Source organism: Neovison vison, chromosome 10 (genome assembly GCF_020171115.1).
Source record: "Neovison vison isolate M4711 chromosome 10, ASM_NN_V1, whole genome shotgun sequence".
In the NCBI taxonomy this organism is placed as follows: domain Eukaryota; kingdom Metazoa; phylum Chordata; class Mammalia; order Carnivora; family Mustelidae; genus Neogale; species Neogale vison.
This window is the reverse complement of record NC_058100.1, coordinates 14,036,986-14,056,304: the sequence shown is the minus strand read 5'-3', so window position 1 is coordinate 14,056,304 and position 19,319 is coordinate 14,036,986. Positions and strand designations below refer to the sequence as shown.

General features: G+C 37.7%; 1 protein-coding gene and 1 pseudogene across 2 annotated transcripts in view; one reads left to right on the top strand and one right to left on the bottom strand.

Moving 5' to 3' along the window:
- Positions 1–19,319, bottom strand: part of GPATCH2 (G-patch domain containing 2) — a 172,900-nt gene that overhangs the window by 55,853 nt on the left and 97,728 nt on the right. For both annotated transcript variants that reach the window (XM_044266826.1, XM_044266828.1), the window contains exon 6: positions 13,384–13,451. In XM_044266826.1, the coding sequence (XP_044122761.1) occupies positions 13,384–13,451 (68 nt within the window). The remainder of the gene's footprint in view (positions 1–13,383; positions 13,452–19,319) is intronic.
- Positions 8,654–9,355, top strand: LOC122918432 (annotated as a pseudogene).

Sequence of the window (19,319 nt, the reverse complement as noted above, 5' to 3'; positions counted from 1 at the left end):
TATTCTATGAAATGAGAAGAATCACAGCAGTGGCTTAGGTGGTCTTCCAGATTCTTTCGGGGTCTCTCATGTTCTGTGGACCGGATGACCATGATGTAAAGATATTCCTCATTATTTTTTTCTATGAAACAAAAAGTCAATTCGAAAACTATGCTCCGACTATGCTCAAGAGAACCTTCATTTCTTTTATAAAACTGCAAATGTAAACCCAGGAAGTTCAGAACAGTGTGCCTGCTAAATCATGGGTTTTAGAATCAGAAAGATCTAGGTTTGAATACACGCTCCGGTACTTACTAGGTAGGTGAACTGTAACAAATTACTTTTATTTTCTGAGTGCGGGTGCAATGCTGGGATTTAGAGGAAAACTATATATTTGGTTATTCAGATGATTAAAATGTATTTCTCATGTATATTTGGTCTTACTCCATGGTTCCCTGCTCACAGCTCTGAAAACCCTGGGAATTTCCTCAAGTGTTGAGAGTGACATTGTTATGTTAATGAGGTGGTTTTGGACATTCCCTGAGCCTGGGAGCTAGTGGCCAGTGGAGCCAACTATTAGACTGGCGGTTGGATTTTTCAGTCGCAATCCCTGAACTCTGGGGAGGAGAGGGCTGGAGGTTGAATCCATACCCAAGGCCAGTGATTTAATCAATCGTGCCTATGTAATAAAGCCTCCATAAAAATCCAAAAAGGCAAGGTTTGAAAAGTTTCCAGATAGGGGCAGAGAGAAGATGCAGGTATAGTGGTATACACCTGGATCCGACAGGAAAGTTCCCCGCACCTTCTCCCATACCTGGCCCTGGTGTATGTCTTCCATTTGGCTGTTGCTGAGTTATATGCTTTTATAATAAACTAGTAATCTAGTAAGTAAGACATTTCTCTGAATTCTGTGAGCAAATTAAATAAACCCAAGGAAGGTGATGTAGGGACCTTGGATTCATAGCCAGAATCCGACTGGGGTCCTGAGCTGGAGGCAGTCGTTGGAACCTTCGATTTGTATCTGTGGGGTAAGAAGCACAGGGAACAGCGTGGGCTTGCCAGGGGCATCTGGAGATGTGGGGCGTTAGGGGGCATGGTGGCGTCGTAGGACTCAACCTGTAACTTGTACCATCTGATGCCATGTCTGGGTGCCTCGTGGCATAACTAAGTTGAAACAGAACAGTCAGTTGGTGTCCTGGACACCTGCTTGTTGTCATGAGGAAAAGCCAGTGTCAGAAATGACACGTTCGGTATGAGTGTTAGAGAAGACACACACTCAGGAGGGCGCCTGGGTGGCTCAGTCAGGCAAGAGTCCGCCCTTAGCTCAGGTCATGATCTCAGGGTCCTGCCGTGGGAACCCATGTCGGGCTCCCTGCTCGGCGGGGAGTCTGCTTCTCCCTCTCCTTCCAGCTCCTGCTCTCTAGGGCTATCTCTCTCTTTCTAATCAATACAGAAACATCTTTAAAAAAACCACACATACACACACACACACACACAGGAAAAAGAAGGAGGGAAAAATCCGAGTTTTTCCATTATATTTGGTCTCTTTTTCATCTATACAATAAAATTAATCCTACTTCTCTTACAGGATCGGGAAGCTTAAACATGCTAAGAACCTGGCATAGAGTAGGTATTTAAAATAAATATTCATTTTCTTCTCCTATAGTACACGGTGGAATACAGTAATATGTGAACTTTTACTCTGTGAATTTTTGTAATAACTTCCTATTTATTCCTAAATGTCAGTAGATACACTAGTGTTCAAGTGTAATATTTACAGGATTCCCCCCCACTCCGGTTTTAGTGGGTTATCATACATAATAAATACTGAATACAGTTCTTTTAAATTGACTTTTGGTTGAATAGAATACACTGTGTGACTTTCCAAAAGTCCAATTTATAAAATGGGGGTGTTGGGACTGCTTGAGAGAGGCAGTAAAAAACTGTGCATATGAAAATACTCTGAAAACTATAATATACTATCCAGATAAAGCATTATCATCATCATCATCAACCTAAAACACCTGCTTTAAAATTATTCTGTTATTTTACGTAAGTACTTTATAAAAATGTCTTATGTAAAGGACTGTTCTTATCCTTATTCCAGAGATAAAAATTAAGACACATGTAAGTTAAAACGACTTCCCAAGGGAATCACAGTATATCAGAGGAGGAATTGATCCAGTATATTTTATTTACCTTAATCTGAAGTTGAAGCCACTTTTATTTTTATAAAGCAATAGATGCCAAATTTCAAAGTACAAAAGTATTCCCAATGAACTAACCTTTAATCCAGGCAAATCTTGCTTTAAGCAAACTTGATATTTATACAAAAGATAAAAAAAAAGTGTAAATATTTGCTTTATAAAGGAATTCATCATAGGATTACAGGTAGTTACCCACTTGCATTTAAAATAAGTTTTGATTTACATATAGTACTGCAGGTTTATAAAAGTCTTATTCTTTAAAATGAAGTAAAAGCAAATACAAATATCACTTAAAAATCAATTAATATATCATACTTACTCAATTTAAAAACAGGTATCTCATAAGTGATTGGAAAAAAGGAAAAAAGTTCTGGAACCATTTAGGGTTAGCACAGAATGGGAGATAGAGTGAACAGAAAGTAACTGCAAAAATGAAGTCTTCAATATTTTTAAAAGATTATGTCATATGTTAATTTTATATTCTGCATTTTCTTACTTACATTTTCAGAAAGTCAACAGAATAATTAAACGTGAATTCTAAAACAACATGTTACTTCGCAGAAATCAGATACAAATGTCTCTGCTTTAGTTGGATTGGGTATCTCGTCACTTTTTGTGCACCCTTTCATAGTTATTTTTATGACTATTTCATGTATCTGGGCTAAATATTTGTTATTCAAAGAGCCCTAACATATATTAACAACTGGATTACCTATGCAATATATATACAGTTATATACGATTATACGAAATATAAATACGCAGCTAGTATGACGTTAGGTATTATTTTATTAACAATCACCTTTTCCTAACTCTGCAGGCCTTCTAACTATCTGCACAGACCACATCTCATTTTACCTTTAAAACTGAGATTCCATAATCTGAGGTGTGCAGCAAAGTTGGCTGTTCACCAAATTTCTATAAGTAAGTCTTTTTAAATAATTGAAGTTATTGTCAAATATAATTTTTATAGAAACTATCCAAACTTTTATTTCTTTTTAAAGATTTTATTTATTTATTTATTAGAGAGAGAGAGAGAGAGAGAGAGAGAAAGCACAAGCAGGAGGAGTGGCAGAGGGAAAAGGAGAGGGAGAAACAGAATCCCCACCAAAGAGGGGATAGGGTCCGATCCCAGGACCCTGAGATCATGACCTGAGCTGAAAGCATCTGCCTTATTAGTGACTGAGCCCCCCAGGGGCCTCAATCCATACTATTATTCATCAACTTCTAGGACTTTCATTAACTGAGCTGAAAACCTTCTGTGACATAGGCTTTTTCACAATGAGTGCCCTGCTGGGCATTTGTTCTATTAACTCTGGAAACATTCTTTTTCACTTCTCAACTCAGCAGCCCTGCTTCTTTCGACTGGTCATTCCCTACCCTAAACTTGGTTCACCATGTGACCATATAAAAGCATGGTTTCAAAACTGAAATTCCTACACACTATTGTGTTGGAGCCTTTAAAATATTTTTTCCCTTACACGTTAGAATCTGTTTTTAAGCTTGAAATGCTATGAGGTAAAATTAATATTATTATTTTTTAAGATTTTATGTATCTATTTGACAGAAATCACAAGTAGATGCAGACAAAGAGAGAGAGGGAAGCAGGCCCCCTGCTGAGAAGAGAGCCTGATGCGGGACTCGATCCCAGGACTCTGAGATCATGACCTGAGCCGAAAGCAGCGGCTTAACCCACTGAGCCACCCAGGCGCCCCTGAGGTAAAATTATTTAAAGTACTGCTACATCAGACTGTTTTTGAGGTGACCTTCTAAAGCAAAACATGTAACGACTTAGAAGAATCAGTTAACTGACTGACGGCAGTACTTGTTCTTATTAGGAGTTGCTGAATATTTGGTAATTTAATGACCGTTTCTAGCCATTCTTTTAGATGAGTTATCACAGCTTTGAGGTAAACTGTAGTAGGGATGACAGGAGGCCATCACGGTTAGTCTGCGCTTTCCCTATGCTTTTGGGCAAGGATCAGGAAGGGAGTGTGTCTTTCCCTCACTAGCCAGCAGTGGAACTGGCTAACCTTCACGCCAGAGCCCATGATTTGATGCATAAGGCACCGTGCTGCGTACAGTCCCTTAAAGAAGACGAAGTCTCTAACCACGGCAAACTCATGATTCGTACTAAGGTGAATGAAGTCTGTATATAGTAACTATATTCTAGAGAATAATGTGGTAAGTATTATCATCAGGTAGAAATATAAATATCGTAAGGGAGAATATAGAAGGCACAGAAAATGGCTAGTGGCACTTCTGTGAAAAATGCCAAGGATTCCTGAAACGCCGTATTGTCTCCTTGACAGCCCTGGAAATGCCTACACTTCCAGACTTCCAGTCATGCCAGTAAACTAAACTGCAATTTGTCTAAACCATTATTTGTAGAACATCCTGTTACTTTTTCCTGCAAGCATTCTATTCAACATGGGTCTTCAACCACTTTTGCATACATGTTGTCTGGCACAGTTATGAAAATATCCCCCTCACCTATTTTAGGTAGAAATCTAAAATTTTTCACCATAAATTTTAATATTTGCAGAAGATTAGTTTCTTGCAACTGTATATATTAACATTTTAGAAGAAAACCATTACACCTCTCCTCTAAATATACACATTGGGATCTGAATATCATCACTGATTTCATATCTGCTTTGACAACAAAACAAAACACTATGAAAAGCACTTCTTTAAATGTTGAAAATTTACCTGGCTTATTTTCTACCTGAATTTCCAATATCACTGTCACATAGAAGTTTATCCTAATGTAATATCTTTTTATGCTCAAAAGTCTTTTATTAGTAACCTTGCCGTATTCCTTTGCAACAATGTGTGTCTTTATCTGTCTATCTATCCATCCATCCAGTTTTCTTAAATTTCTGTGACTATAAAACTAGAGTTAATAAATTATTTTCATGAATTTATTGGTCAGTCAACACTGGTAACTACTCTTAGTTGGTAAGTTATTTAAGATCTGAAAAAGTTATCATTACTATTTAATTAATGAAACCAGCATCAATGTTTTTATAGCCCTAAACATAAAATAATACAATTTTATTAGGAGTGGCATAAAAAACCTTTTCCCCCAAACTAGTTCATGTGACCATTGGCGAATATTATCCTTTATCATTGATTCTATTCACACTTCTTATTTTTATCAATTTGAGTGCTCAGAAATCTTGTTCAAATAAATTGGTGAGTGGAAATAAAAAGAATCTGGTTAGAGCAATCATTTGATTATCAAACTCCTTCAGAGATTTATGCCAAAAATCACACAATGATTTATAGATTAAAGAGAATTTTTAACAATTTACCAACAACTAAAAATAATTAGAAACTATCTACCTAATTTGCAAAAGGCTTTGTGATTTGGTCATTAGATTCAATCTGTCAACATACAATATCAGCACAATATTTGGAATGTCCCTCTGTTTGGAACCCAAAAGGATTTTACACTGTGAAGCAAAGTGCCAAAGTAAGAGTAGGACTGGAGGGTGTAGGGAGGGAAGGGGGCGGGGCTGGAGGGGGAGTGTCTTTTTTTCCAAAGTGGAAAAAAACCAATTGTGAAAAATGAGAATCAGCGGGGGCGCCTGGGTGGCTCAGTGGGTTAAGCCGCTGCCTTCGGCTCAGGTCATGATCTCGGGATCCTAGGATCGAGTCCCGCATCCGGCTCTCTGCTCAGCGGGGAGCCTGCTTCCTCCTCTCTCTCTCTCTGCCTGCCTCTCTGCCTACTTGTGATCTCTCTCTGTCAAATAAATAAATAAAATCTTTAAAAAAAAATGAGAATCAGCGAAGTAACCAAGTCTAATGATTTCAGGAAAGAAGGTCTATAAATATGAAAGCAAAGGAATCTGGAAATTGACTCCCTTAAAACTCTTGGTGACCAGGATTGCCTGAGAAATTATTTACATATCCTGAGGGTATAAATATCTTGTTTTTTTCTATTATGAGACACCAAATGTGGCAGCAGGAGTCAGTTTTATGTATCTAACTTTATAATAAGGAACAGGTTGAATGAAGTATGGACTTAATTATCTGGGAAGAAAGTCAGGGAGGCATATAACTAAAACTATGTCCGGACTTACCTCAAACACTATATACATTCTCCTGTTAAAGGAAATGTTAGGAAAATTTCAGATATTGGGTTTCCTCCCCAGGATAATGAAAGAGACAAATGACACACCGATTGTACATCTATACATGGAATAATTTCCTCTGAGACAAATGAAGCACAAATGTGGTCAGTTTTTAAACTGACTAGAAAAAGAGGCCAGTACTAACAGATAACTCAAATGGGACTGTGTGTGTGTTGTGTGTATGTGTGTGTGTGTGTTTGTGTGTAGTGTAAAATATGCCTGCACACTTATTTATTTGTATAAAATAAAATTCTCATAATGCTGTATCCTATGGTATCTCCCAAAAAGAAACTTGTAGAATGAGACTACAAGGCACCTTCTTCATTTGTTCTACATGGGTAAGGGAAGGCCTAAAGAAAGGGATAAAAATACAGATTTGCTAAAAGAGGTACTTCAGTCTAGAGATTACAATTCAAGTTTAATGAGAGACTCATAATTAGGGAAAGTCAGGTTTGGAATTCCCACGTGGAAGCAGGCAGTGGCAGGGAAGCTAGAGTGAACAGGACAATGACTGCCATGACTATGGCTCTGCTCTAGACCTTCTTCAGAGTAGAGGTTTCTTAAAGATGGTACCTAACCTCTGGAGGTCATTGTTTCACATGGCTCAAGGCAAAAGCCTTTAGCATAAGAGCTAAGTAAGGATATAGGAAAGACATCATGGCCACTAACATTTCCAGGCAAGGAATAGTAACCATAAACACAACAGAAACCTACTATATTCTTGAAGGAATCCTGATGCCTAAACAAACAATGTGGCCACTCGTGACTTTAAACTCCTGCTGATATTCACTAACCAGAAAGGGGCTGCTAGGGACAAAGATGGTGACGGAGGAGGCCACTGAACTCTCCCTTTCCATAGACACACCGATTGTACATCTATACGTGGAATAATTTCCTCTGAGAGAAATGCATAAACTACTTGAGTGACTCCTACATGTTGAGCAGATGAGGAAAGAACTCACACTGAAGTAGGTAGGAAACACAGAAAGTAGGTAGGAGACACATTCTCACCACAATCCCACCCCTGGCACTAAGCCATATACTCAGGAAGAAACCCCAAATTCCCAACTTCTCCCTGAGGGGCACAGGGTTTGGAACATACACCTAGTATTCCAAACTTTCAGGACTCTCACCCTGGGATGGGGCCCTGAAACATCTAGCTCTGTAAACCAACGGGGCTTCTGTCCACAAGACACATAGGACTGTAGAAAGCAAACAGGCAGTTCTTAATGGGCACGCAAACACTTACCACAGCAAAAACAGTTCTAAGAGGAAAGTTTATGGTGATAAAAGCCTATGTTAGGATATTAGGGGGAAAAAAAGGATCTCAAGTAAACAACTTTATACCTCAAGGAGGTATACACAGAAAAAAACCAACCAAACAAAAACCCCCCCAAAACTAAGCCCAAAACTAGCAAAAAGAAGGAAATACCAAAGATTACAGTGTAAGTAAACAAAATAGAAAAGATAACAGAACTGGATGAATGAAACTAAAAGCTAGATTTTATAGAGAGAGAACAGACAGTACTTTGTCTAGATTAAGAAAAAAGAGAGAAAACTAAAATAAATAAAATCAGAAATGAAGAGAAGACATTGCAACTGTTAACACAGAAATACTAAGGATCATAAGAAACTACTATAAACCATTACATGCCAACATATTAGATACCATAGAAATGGATAAATTCCTAGAAATACAGTCTACCAATTTCAAATAATAATTAGATAATCTGAACAGACCAATTTCTAGTAAGAAGATTGAAGCAGTAATCAAAAACCTCCCCAGAAAAGGAAAGTCCAGGACCATAGGACTTTACTGATGAATTCTACCAAACATTTAAAGAAGAATTAATAGACAGTCATTGTACTACACTGAACTCCACAAAGACACTTCTGGGGCAAGGGAGAGTCAGGCAGGCACTGGATGACTGTGCCTCATTGAAGAAAAATAAGTAAACACGGACAAAGAAGGTCCCCAAAAGCTGAGGGGCAAAATTTCATCATATGCATCCCTTATGCAAACTTTCCAGCACAGAAGCATCCAGATGCTTCAGTTAACTTCTTGGAGTTTTCTAAGAAGTGTTCAGAGAGGTAGGAAAACCATGTCTTTTAAAATGGAAAAAAAAAAAAAAATGGGGGCATTTGGGTAGCTCAGGCAGTTAGACGTTCAACTCCTGGTTTTGGCTTAGGTCATGATCTCACTGTCAGGAGACTGAGCCCCATGTCAGGCTCTGTACACAGTTCAGAGTATGCTTGAGATTCTCCCCCCACCCCCCGCATTTGCATGCGTGCTCTCTCTAGAATCAACAAAATCTAAAAAAAAAAAAAAAAAAAAAAAATTGAAGACATGGCAAAGGTGGACAAGGCCCGTGAAGAAAGAAAAATGAAAAGTTACGTCCTTCCTAAAGGGGAAACCAAAAGAAGTTCAAGGATCACAATGCACCCAAGAGGACTCTTGTGGCCTTTTTCTTGTTTTGTTCTGAGTATCATCCCCAAATCAGCATCCCAGCCTATGCACTGGTGATGTTGTAAAGAAACGGGGAGAGAAGGGGGATAGCTGCAGCAGATGACAAGCTGCTTTATGAAAGAGAAGGTTGCTAAGTTGAAGAAAAGTGCAGAAAGGAGACTGCTGCATACCCAGCTACAGGAAAGCCTGCTGAGGCAAAAAAGGGAGTTGTCAAGGCTGAAAAATAAATGAAAAAATGGAAGAGGAGGAAGATGAGGAAGATGAAGACGATGAAGAGGAAGAAGATGATAAGTTGATTCTAGCAAGGTTTGCTTTTTTCTTATCTATAAAGCATTTAACCTCTTTTATACACAACTCAATCCTTTTACAAACAAAAGACTAAAATGTAATGTGTAAGTTATGGTTTTAAACTATTCAGTGTCTATTTCTGTACAGTTAACGCACCAAATGTGTCTTTAGATAGCCTTGTCCTGGTGGTATTTTCAATAGCCACTAACCTTGCCTGGCACAGGATGGGGTTGAAAATTGGCATGGAGATTTAGAGCAGCTTCTTGTTGGTGCACACCACAAATTATTTATCAATGGGAATGTACTGTCCTCATTTTCCCTTGTCTCTGAGGCAGCTAATACAAAGTAATTGTTCTGTTAACTCAATACCACTTTGTAGTTGAAAAAAAAAAAAGAGAAGGAAAAAAAAAGTTGCACCTTGTTTTGTTGATATTCTAATGCCTCCAAGCAAATACAATTTTTAAGTTGAAAATAAATAAAAAAGAAAACAATATCCTTCTCAAATATTACAAAAAAATTAAAAAGGAGGGAACACTTCCACATTGCATCATTTTAAGATCAGTATTATATTCTAATACCAAAGCCAGATAAGGACACTGCAAGAAAATTATAGGCCAATATCCCTGATGATTATAGATGCAAAAATCTTCAACAAAATACTGGCAAACCAAAATCATTAAAAGGATCACACATAATGATCAAATGGAATTTATTCCAGGGATGAAGGAGGGTTTAACACCTGCAAATCAATAAATGTGACATAGAAAATTAACAAAAAGAAGGATAAAAATTGTATGATCATCTCAATGGATGCAGAAAAAAGCATCTGACAAAATTTAACATCCTTTCATGTTAAAAACTCTGAATAAACTGGTTATAGAAGGAATGTACCTCAGCATATAGAAGAAATGTACCTCAGCCACATATATGATAAGCCCACGGCTAGCATCATACTCAATGGTGAGAAGCTGAAAGCTTTTCCTCTAAGATTAGGAATGAGACAAGGATGCCCCCTTTTACTACTTCAACTCAGTTTTGGAAGTCCTATCCTAAGCAATTAGGCAAGAAAAAAAAAAAAAAGGGCACCCAAATCAGAAAGGAAAAAGTAAAATTATATAGGCTTGCAAATGATGTGATATATAAAGAGAAAACCCTAAAAACTCTTACCACAAAAAGCTGTTAGAACTAATAAACAAAATCAGCACAGTTGCAGAATACAAAATCAAGATACACACAATTCGTTGTTTCTACAACAAACTAGCAGAAGGAGAAATTATGAAAGCAATCCCATATATAACAGCATCAAAAATAATATAATACTTAGAAATAAATTTAATGAAGGAGGGATGTGTACACTGAAAACTACAAAATATTAATGAAATAATTGTTAGAAAACACAAATAAATGGAGAGATCGTTTATGTTCATAGACTGGAAAAATTAATGTGGCTAACATGTCCATACTACCCAGAGGAATCGACAGATCCAATGTAATCATTATAAAAATTCCAATGGCAGTTTTTACATAAATAAGAAAACAATCTGTGTGGAACCACAAGAGGCCTCAAATCACCAAAGCAGTGTTAATAAGGAACAAAGCTAGAGGCATTACACTTCCTGGTTTCAAACTGTATTACAAAGCCATAGTCATCAAAACAGCATGTAACTGGCTAAAAACAGACACAAAAACCAATGGAACAGAATAGAGAGCCCAGAAATAAACCCATGCATATACGTCAGTTAATTGACAAAGGAGTCAAGAATGTATGCCGGGGTAGGACAGTTTGTTCAATAAATGGTTTGGGAAAACTGAACAGCCAACTTGCAAAAGAATGAAACTGGAACCCTACTGTACCCTACACAAATATCAACTTAAAATGGATCAAACAGTTGAACGCAAGATCTGAAATCCTAAGACTCCTAGAAGAAAACAGGAAGTAAGTTCCTTGACATTGATCCTGGCAATGGTTTTTTTTGGATCTGACACCAAAGCCAAGGCAACAATAGCAAAAATAAACAAGTGGGACTACATCTAACTAAAAAGTTTCTGCCAAGCAAAGGAAGCCACTGACAAGATACAAAGGCAACCTATGCAATGGAAGAAAATATCTGCAAACCACATATTGATAAGGGGTTAATATTCAAAATATACTGGATACTTTTATAACGTAATAGTAAAAATCTAATAATCCAACCTAAAAAATGGGCAAAGTACCCAAATAGATATTTTCCCAAATATTTGCAAGAGCAAAAAATCCCAGGCTAAAAGGGACAGTGAAGTTAAAGGTCATATTCAGGGAAGAGAGGCAGACCAGAGAGCTGGACCGTTATCTGTGAGGGACAGATAGCGGTGAGGTGGAAAGGTAACTGGAAACAGATCATGGGGAGTGTTCAGTAACATGCCAGAGAAGCCTCTCGATTGTCAAGAGGCAATACTGGGGGTTTATAAGTGGGGGAATAAAAGAAGTACAACTGAACTTAAGTGCAGAACTAAGTAACATGTACTCAAACAGTGAGAAAACAGAGACAGAAAGATTCCCTAGGATCCTCTAGTAATATAAAAGTAACAGAGCTTATTCAAAATAATGCGGCAGGAAACGGAAAAGATGGGGTCAGCATAAGAGACTAAAGAGACCGCCGGACTGGACTGGCAGCATGTAGGGTGCGAGGTAGTAAGACGACTCCATTTTAGTCCTGACTGCGGACTGAATGGTAAGCAAATGCACTGGGGCAACCAAGGAAACTCTAAAACTCTAAAAATAGTGATATTGGGGTTTAGATATCAGAGAATCTTATTTAATTGATTAAGAACCACTGGGGAGATTGGTGTGTAAGGGACTTCAGGAGAAAACAATGAGGGTCATACCTACTAATTTGAGAAGTAATACTCAGTTGACATTATCCAACTTGTCTCATTTTAAATTCACACCTTCATGTTTTCATTCACCCAATAACTATTCACTGTCCACTGGGCACTGTTAGCACAGGGCTCCAATGTGATAAAGAGATCTGTCTGTCCTTGGAGCATTTACAATCATTACCAAATGCAATTTTTGGTTTGAAAACAGCTCTATATATACTTGCTACAGTTCCTGATTCATATCAGAGCAAACAATTAAGAAGAAAATATAGAAGTCTTTAGTTGCCATTCTGAATTAATAAAAGCTTCACTCTTTTTTCTTTCTGCTTGAGGAAAACAGAGAAAAGGTCTAATAGGATAATACAAATGAATAACATAAACTTAAGAAAGGGGAGATTATGATACCGTAATCCATAAAATAAATGTTATAGGAAATAATCTATATGAATACTATTTTATATTATACAGATTATATTTATATTCATAATCTGTATAAAATAAGCTATAGATGAAGAATAATTTCTTCTACACTGGTTAAGGAATGGATTTAAAATCTGGGATCTAATGGATCCTAACAGGATTACTAGCCAGAAAAAAACTTGTTCAACTATTAATTCATGTCTTTCTACATCTTACAGTCTTTTTCAAGTTCTACCACCTTCACAGGAGACATGGTACTGACCCAAAATATATAATGTTTTCAAGTTCTTCCAATAAAGATATTATTTAGAAATAGAACTAGCATCTAGAAATTCACCCAATGATTCATCAAAGTTAAAGCTCGATTGCTTAAGTTTTAGAATCATTTAGTAAATTAGACTCTCCTTTCTATTGCTACATGAAAATACCCCTCATAGTTCATGCTGGGCAGAAGCAGAGAGCAGAGAAGTACTGAGTTAAACAGTCACGTCCTCTGCACTTTAGTGCTTTAGAAAGAGTGGGGAGAAAGGGAGAGAGGAAGGATGAGTAGGAGAACTTGATGCTACTTAATGTAATGAAAGTGCAATTCAAATCCTATCATAAATAAAAGAATGATTATATTCAAAAACAATTATTTACATTTATGACATGGGTTGAAATAGTTCTTGTACAACTGTCAAAGACATAAGGTATTTGCTCTTTCTTAAGAAAGCTGCAAAATCAGGGGTGCCTGGCTGGCTCAGTGGATTAAAGCCTCTGCCTTCAACTCAGGTCATGATCCCAGGGTCCTGGGATCGAGCCCTGCATCAGGCTCTCTGCTCAGCGGGGAGCCTGCTTCCCTTCCTCTCTCTCTGCCTGCCTCTCTGCCTACTTGTGATCTCTGTCTGTCAAATAAATAAATAAAATCTTAAAAGAAATATAGAAAGGTGCAAAATTAAACTAACTTTACGAGCAGTAGCTTTCAATTTCCTGCAAGGAATACACAGACTACCCCAACAAGATCCTACAAATCAGGGTGTACTCACTCATGGTGATGAGAATCTGGGGAAAAGTGAACCATCCTCTTGTTACTGACAGGACCAGGGGTGCTCACCTGGAAGGAGAGGTGAAACAAAAAATGTCACCGATGAGTTCCTTAAAAAAAAAAAAATCCATTTGATGGATTCCAATCTAAAATGGAGAATAAAATATTAATTCTCAAAAGCTAATCAACATTGCATGGACCAAAAGGATAATTTCATTCCTGTAAGAATGGTCTCTTGTTTTCACTTATTGTAGGTCTTCTGTTAGAATTTTAAGACTATTTTAAAAGTACCTTTATAATAAAAAGTTTCTTAAGCAGTAGACCACCAACTCTTGTTTCCAAATACTGCTCAACTGTGCATATATTTAATCATATGTGAAAGAAAGGAGGCACACTTAATTAGTGTTGAGCAAGCGATATTTCCAAAAACCAATTAACCAGAGTTAATTCATAAATATAAATAACATGTTTTATAGTGCACACTTCTTCAGTGCATACAAAAACCTGTATCGAGGAAGGAGTCAGGAGTCCTTTTCATAGTTTACACATAAAGTCAGGAATAATCTGCGTATTTACACAGAACAAAATTTAATTTCACCTAAAAGAACAGTATTTTATCCCTGTTTCCAAGTAAAATTAAAAATGTGCTAAAGGGGCGCCTGGTGGCTCAGTGGGTTAAGCCTCTGCCTTCGGCTCAGGTCCTGATCTCAGGGTCCTGGGATCGAGCCCCGTATCAGGCTCTCTGCTCAGCTAGGAGCCTGCTTCCTCCTCTCTCTCTCTCTCTCTCTGCCTGCCTCTCTGCCTACTTGTGATCTCTCTTTGTATTGAATAAATAAAATCTTAAAAAAATTTTTTTTCATAATAGAAGCAACTCTCATTAAAAAAACAAAAACAAAAACCGCACAACTTTTATTTTACAGCTGGTTCTCAAAAGGGAGCGTGAGCGGCACCATTCGGCTCAGGTCATGATCCCAACGTCCTGGGATCGAGTCCCACATCGGGCTCCTTGTTCGGCAGGGAGCCTGCTTCTCCCTCTGCCTCTGCCTGCCGTTCTGTCTGCCTGTGCTCGCTCTCAATCTCTCACCCTCTCTCTCTCTGACAAATAAATAAAATCTTTAAAAAAAAAAAAAAGGGCATCTACTACAGTCACAGTCAACAAGACCTGTATTCTGACAAAAGGCCTTAAGTTATGCTCTGCCATAATTAATAACAGTAATAATAATAATAATAATAATAATAAAAACCCTCTGCAAGTATAAAAGTGCCACTTAAAGTCTACAATCAGAAAAATACCAGGGGCGCCTGGGTGGCTCAGTGGGTTAAGCCTCTGCCTTTGGCTCAGGTCATGATCCCAGGGTCCTGGGATCGAGCCCCGTACCAGGCTCTCTGCTCAGCGGGGAGCCTGCTTCCTCCTCTCTCTTTGCCTGCCTCTCTGCCTACTTCTGATCTCTGTCTGTCAAATAAGTAAATAAAATCTTTAAAAAAAAAAAAAAAAGAAAAGAAAAAAAAAAAAAGAAAAATACCCAAAGAGGCAGAAAAATGCCTCTGAAAACAAACCCAACATTTGCAAAAAACCGATTTATCCCTTTATCGCCTGGGTCACAAGGATGCCGGCACACACTCTAAACTCCAAGAAATGCCAATATTGCAAATGTGTGCAGACGATGACATGAAGACCCCCACGGCAGGAGCACCGCCGGTAAACATGTGGCTCAACTCCAGGACCACATCGTGCATTCACCTCAAAATGAGGTTTTCATGCTATTCCAGTGGGCATCCCAGGAACATAGTAATCCATTTTCTACACTGTGGCTCTGAGAAAAGCCGACGGTGCCTATGTCATGCTTTGTTAGAAGTTCATGATCGCATTATCTCGTGGTGGACCTGACACTTTTATTCAGTTTACAGTATGTTCTATGTACAGGCAACTTATTTCCTTTGCCAGGGCTGCTGACAACCTTTTCCACACTATATTAATCTTGTTTACTGACTTTATCTTGGTACAAATATCAGAAAACTGAACTTTTTATCTCAGAGAAAGAATAAACAACGTGTTGACAGAAGCAGAAGCTATTTTCAGGGCTAAAATTGCTTGTTTACCTGAAGCTATACTTATGGAAAAATGTTTAAGTCTTGCTCTGGCTTGAAATACGTAATCTGAAATTTAATAAATGAAGAAATTGCACATATACCCATGGGATAAATTGCCTGATGAAAACAATGCAACTGAATACAATAAAACAGAATGTCTAACTAATTTATCCCACAATACAAATGTAAGCTTTCACTCTAGTCAGAAATAATCATATTGTGTATTTCTCAGAAATCGTATGTGTATAAATGATAAGCTCAATTCAATTGCTGCAAATGACTCACACAAGATTTACAGGATCAGAGAGAGATATTTAAATGACTTTCCATATTTACATAACATGTGGCCCTTCCTTAAAAAAATAGGGGTGAATACCTTTTACTGTTATTTCAAGTCAATTTTTGTTTTACTTTGGAAGATATGCCAATTGCCATAATTTAGGATTATTGCTTTTTTGTTTTAAAGATTTTATTTATTTATTTGACAGACAGAGATCACAAGTAGACAGAGAGGCAGGCAGAGAAAGAGAGAGGGGGAAGCAGGCTCCCTGCTGGATGTGGGGCTCAATCCTAGGACCCTGGGATTATGACCTGAGCCCAAAGCAGGGTTTTTAACCCACTGAACCACCCAGGTGCTCCAATTTAGGATTATATTTAAATGAAATCATGCAACGCTGAGATTCCCACATGATGGGCTTCTCAGGATTCATGTCACTGGTCTGTAAAATGTTTTTACTCTGGGAACCTTTTGCGACTTTGTGACTAGACACCCCATACTGAAAATCTGAGAATAAGATCTTAATACAGAATTCAGCCTGTGGAAAGCAGTACTATAGTCAAGTTCCAATTTATTTTAAATGTGGAGGCATGGACTATTAGTAGATAATTCGAAGTATTATAAATATCAAGAAACACTGTTATAAAATTCTTTCTAAAAATTTATAATTTAGGCTGAGATAATCATCTTTATAAAAATAAATAAAGCAGTTTGAAACATTACATTCAAGGAATAATTTCTAGTAAGCAAGTATGGCAATTACTGCGTTTTCCAAAAAACACGGCTTCATTATTCCAGGAATGTCTTAGAAAGAAGGAACACATTTAAAAAATCCTCTTTAAAATATCCAGTGAGACATTCACATATTAAAGTTTATTTGTTAGAAAAAGCAGATTTTATTCCACAAGACTGGACAGGTAACAGGTATCCTGTTCTTCATGAGAAACAGTATCTCCACAGTCCAGCTCTGGTTTGTTAGGACTCTGGAGACATTTATGTAATTAGCCAATCTTTACTGATGACATCACACTCTCTGCCCAGAATTCTTCCAGTTCATTTTTAAAGGTTACTCCATCCATAGTGACTACAGTCATTCATTACCTAGGTTTATTCCTCAAATTAATAAATGAAAAAAAAGAGATACTGCAACCTAGAAAGGAACGGGTGGCCGCTAGATAACAAAGCATTTGCCCACTTCCGGCCTCTGCGGATTATGAAATAAACTAAAGCTAAAAGATCATGCGGGTCTTGGTTTTTGCTATTGTTGTTTACAATCAAGTCATCAACCTCAGAAAATGGGAATGTCATAGTGACAGAAGAAAAGTGAGTAACCGTTGTACAAGAAAGTGCCACTGTCAAAATTCAGAAGGTCAGTAGGTAAGAACATATGGGACATTAGGCTAAATGGCATCAATGACAGAATACCTATTTTGTCCATTTCATTAGATACATTAAGACAATTTCCTACTCTTTCTATCACTGATTTATTGACCACCAATTTCATAACTTTCCTCAAAAGACAAGCAGAACACTGGGTTGTACATCTCATTGTCATTCTGTTGTCACCAAACCCACCCCATTCTTCTACAATTACATAACTGAAAAAATTACTTCCCAAATCAGGTAAACGTATCTGAGACACAACACTCTCAGAGGATTAATGAAAAGTTTGTTCAGTACAGATGGTATCTTACTCATATTTTCAAGGATTAAGGTTCCTTCTGTAAATGAATGAAGTGTGATGGCCCCACAGACGTCCAGGAAGCCATTCCTCTTTCTTCTCTCCCTCTGTTCCATTCTCCTTCAACTTTGCTCTTCTATACAATTACATTTTATTCGCTTTCTAAATGCTATTCTGCATCAGTGGCCACAATGACAAATACTCAGGGTGGCAGGCTGCCATTTGAAAGAAGGCCTTTCAGTTTTGTGAGGACCGGTCAATCAAATCCGCCCGGCCTCCAGGGAGCCAGGAGACAGTCCATGAGCTCATTCCATGAGCCTCCTTGCCACTGTGTCAAGACCCGGAAGTTTTCTGCTTCTCTAAGGACCAGTGTTCATTTGACTCAACTTCTCTTTCTTGGAAGAAAGAAACAAGCTTCAAAGTTAAGCAGCTCTGCATGAAGGCCCCCCTGGTACATTCAACAAATGTGTCAGTCAAATATATGTGACAGATATTAAGGAAAACAACTCAACAAAGCCAGGCTTCAAAATAGGACTTGAAACCCTGGGGGTAGGAGGTGAGGGAGGAGGGCAAAGAGATGAAAGGGAATTTATTATAGTTGCCTGTCTACACATTTATCTTCATTAAAAATCAATCATTAGAAAATAATATCCTGAAAGATTTGCAGTAACTGATTTTAATTAATGGCTGTTAAAACAGATGTATAAAATGTTCATCTTTTAACCCCTTCCAGAAAAATAAACACAAAGATTCCCCAAGAAGATTTCAAATGAGTTTTGTATCGGTGTTCCAAAAAGTTCTGTTACGAGATAGGTGGAGAATGAATAAAATATTTCACTGTGTCATCTCTTCGCATATATAATATCACAGAATGGTCACAATTCACAAAAGGCACAATCTATTTGGGAATGGAAAACATCAAGAAGATAACACCAGAATTACTTTTAAAACAACGTACAGAAAAAATAAAAATTACTTTAGAATGACTTTTAAGGCAATACGAAAAAAATGACAATTCAGGTAGCATAAATGGGTATCATTTATAAGATTAAAGGGAAACAGAGTAGTTATCTGATTTAAGAGGAATAAGGGGGAAAAAGTCACCTGTGAGAAGGGAGTTGCATGCAATTATCTCTCCCCGCTCCAATCCATCTTACCAACTTGCCAAACTCAACTTTCTAAATCGCTGCTTTTCGCGTGTCAGTTTTCTCATTCAAGAGCCATCCATAGCTCTACGCTGAAAGTAAAATTAAAACTAACGAGAAATGCATTCAGAGTCTTTCTCTAATCTGAGCCTGACTTTCCAGGGTGATCCTTCAGCTCACGTGGTAACTGGCTGCTCCCCATGTGCTTAACCCAAAACTGCTCTACTGGATACAGTTCACCAAATATTTACCTACTATGTATGTAAAATTAGACTTATATTTACTATATAGTAAATGGTACAGAGTTCCCATTCTGTTGGGTGATTTTAATTATACTGTCACACTGAGTGATCTTTTGGATGTCTTGATAAAGTCCTGAGTTTAAGGAACCCCTTTCATTCCAAGATGGTTTTGAAAGAATAAAAGAAAAAAAAAACAGGCAATAATTCATGTGCTAATTCATATTTCACCTTCATTTGTCTAGACTTCTATTAAACTAAAACGTTATTTTACACCGGACTAACAGAAATCCTCTGTACTGGCCACAAGAAACTAAGAATTAGTAGGTATATGCAGAAGGCCCGATGGGTGTTTGGGAATGTGCTGGATCAGAGGGAGAGGTCACTCTAAAACATTACCCATCAGGAGTTTTGGCTTCAGACAATGTTCTCCTAGAAGGAATACTCAGGTGGGAATATAATCCATTTCCGAGGGCAAATGAGTTACCCGAGATTTCAAAAACT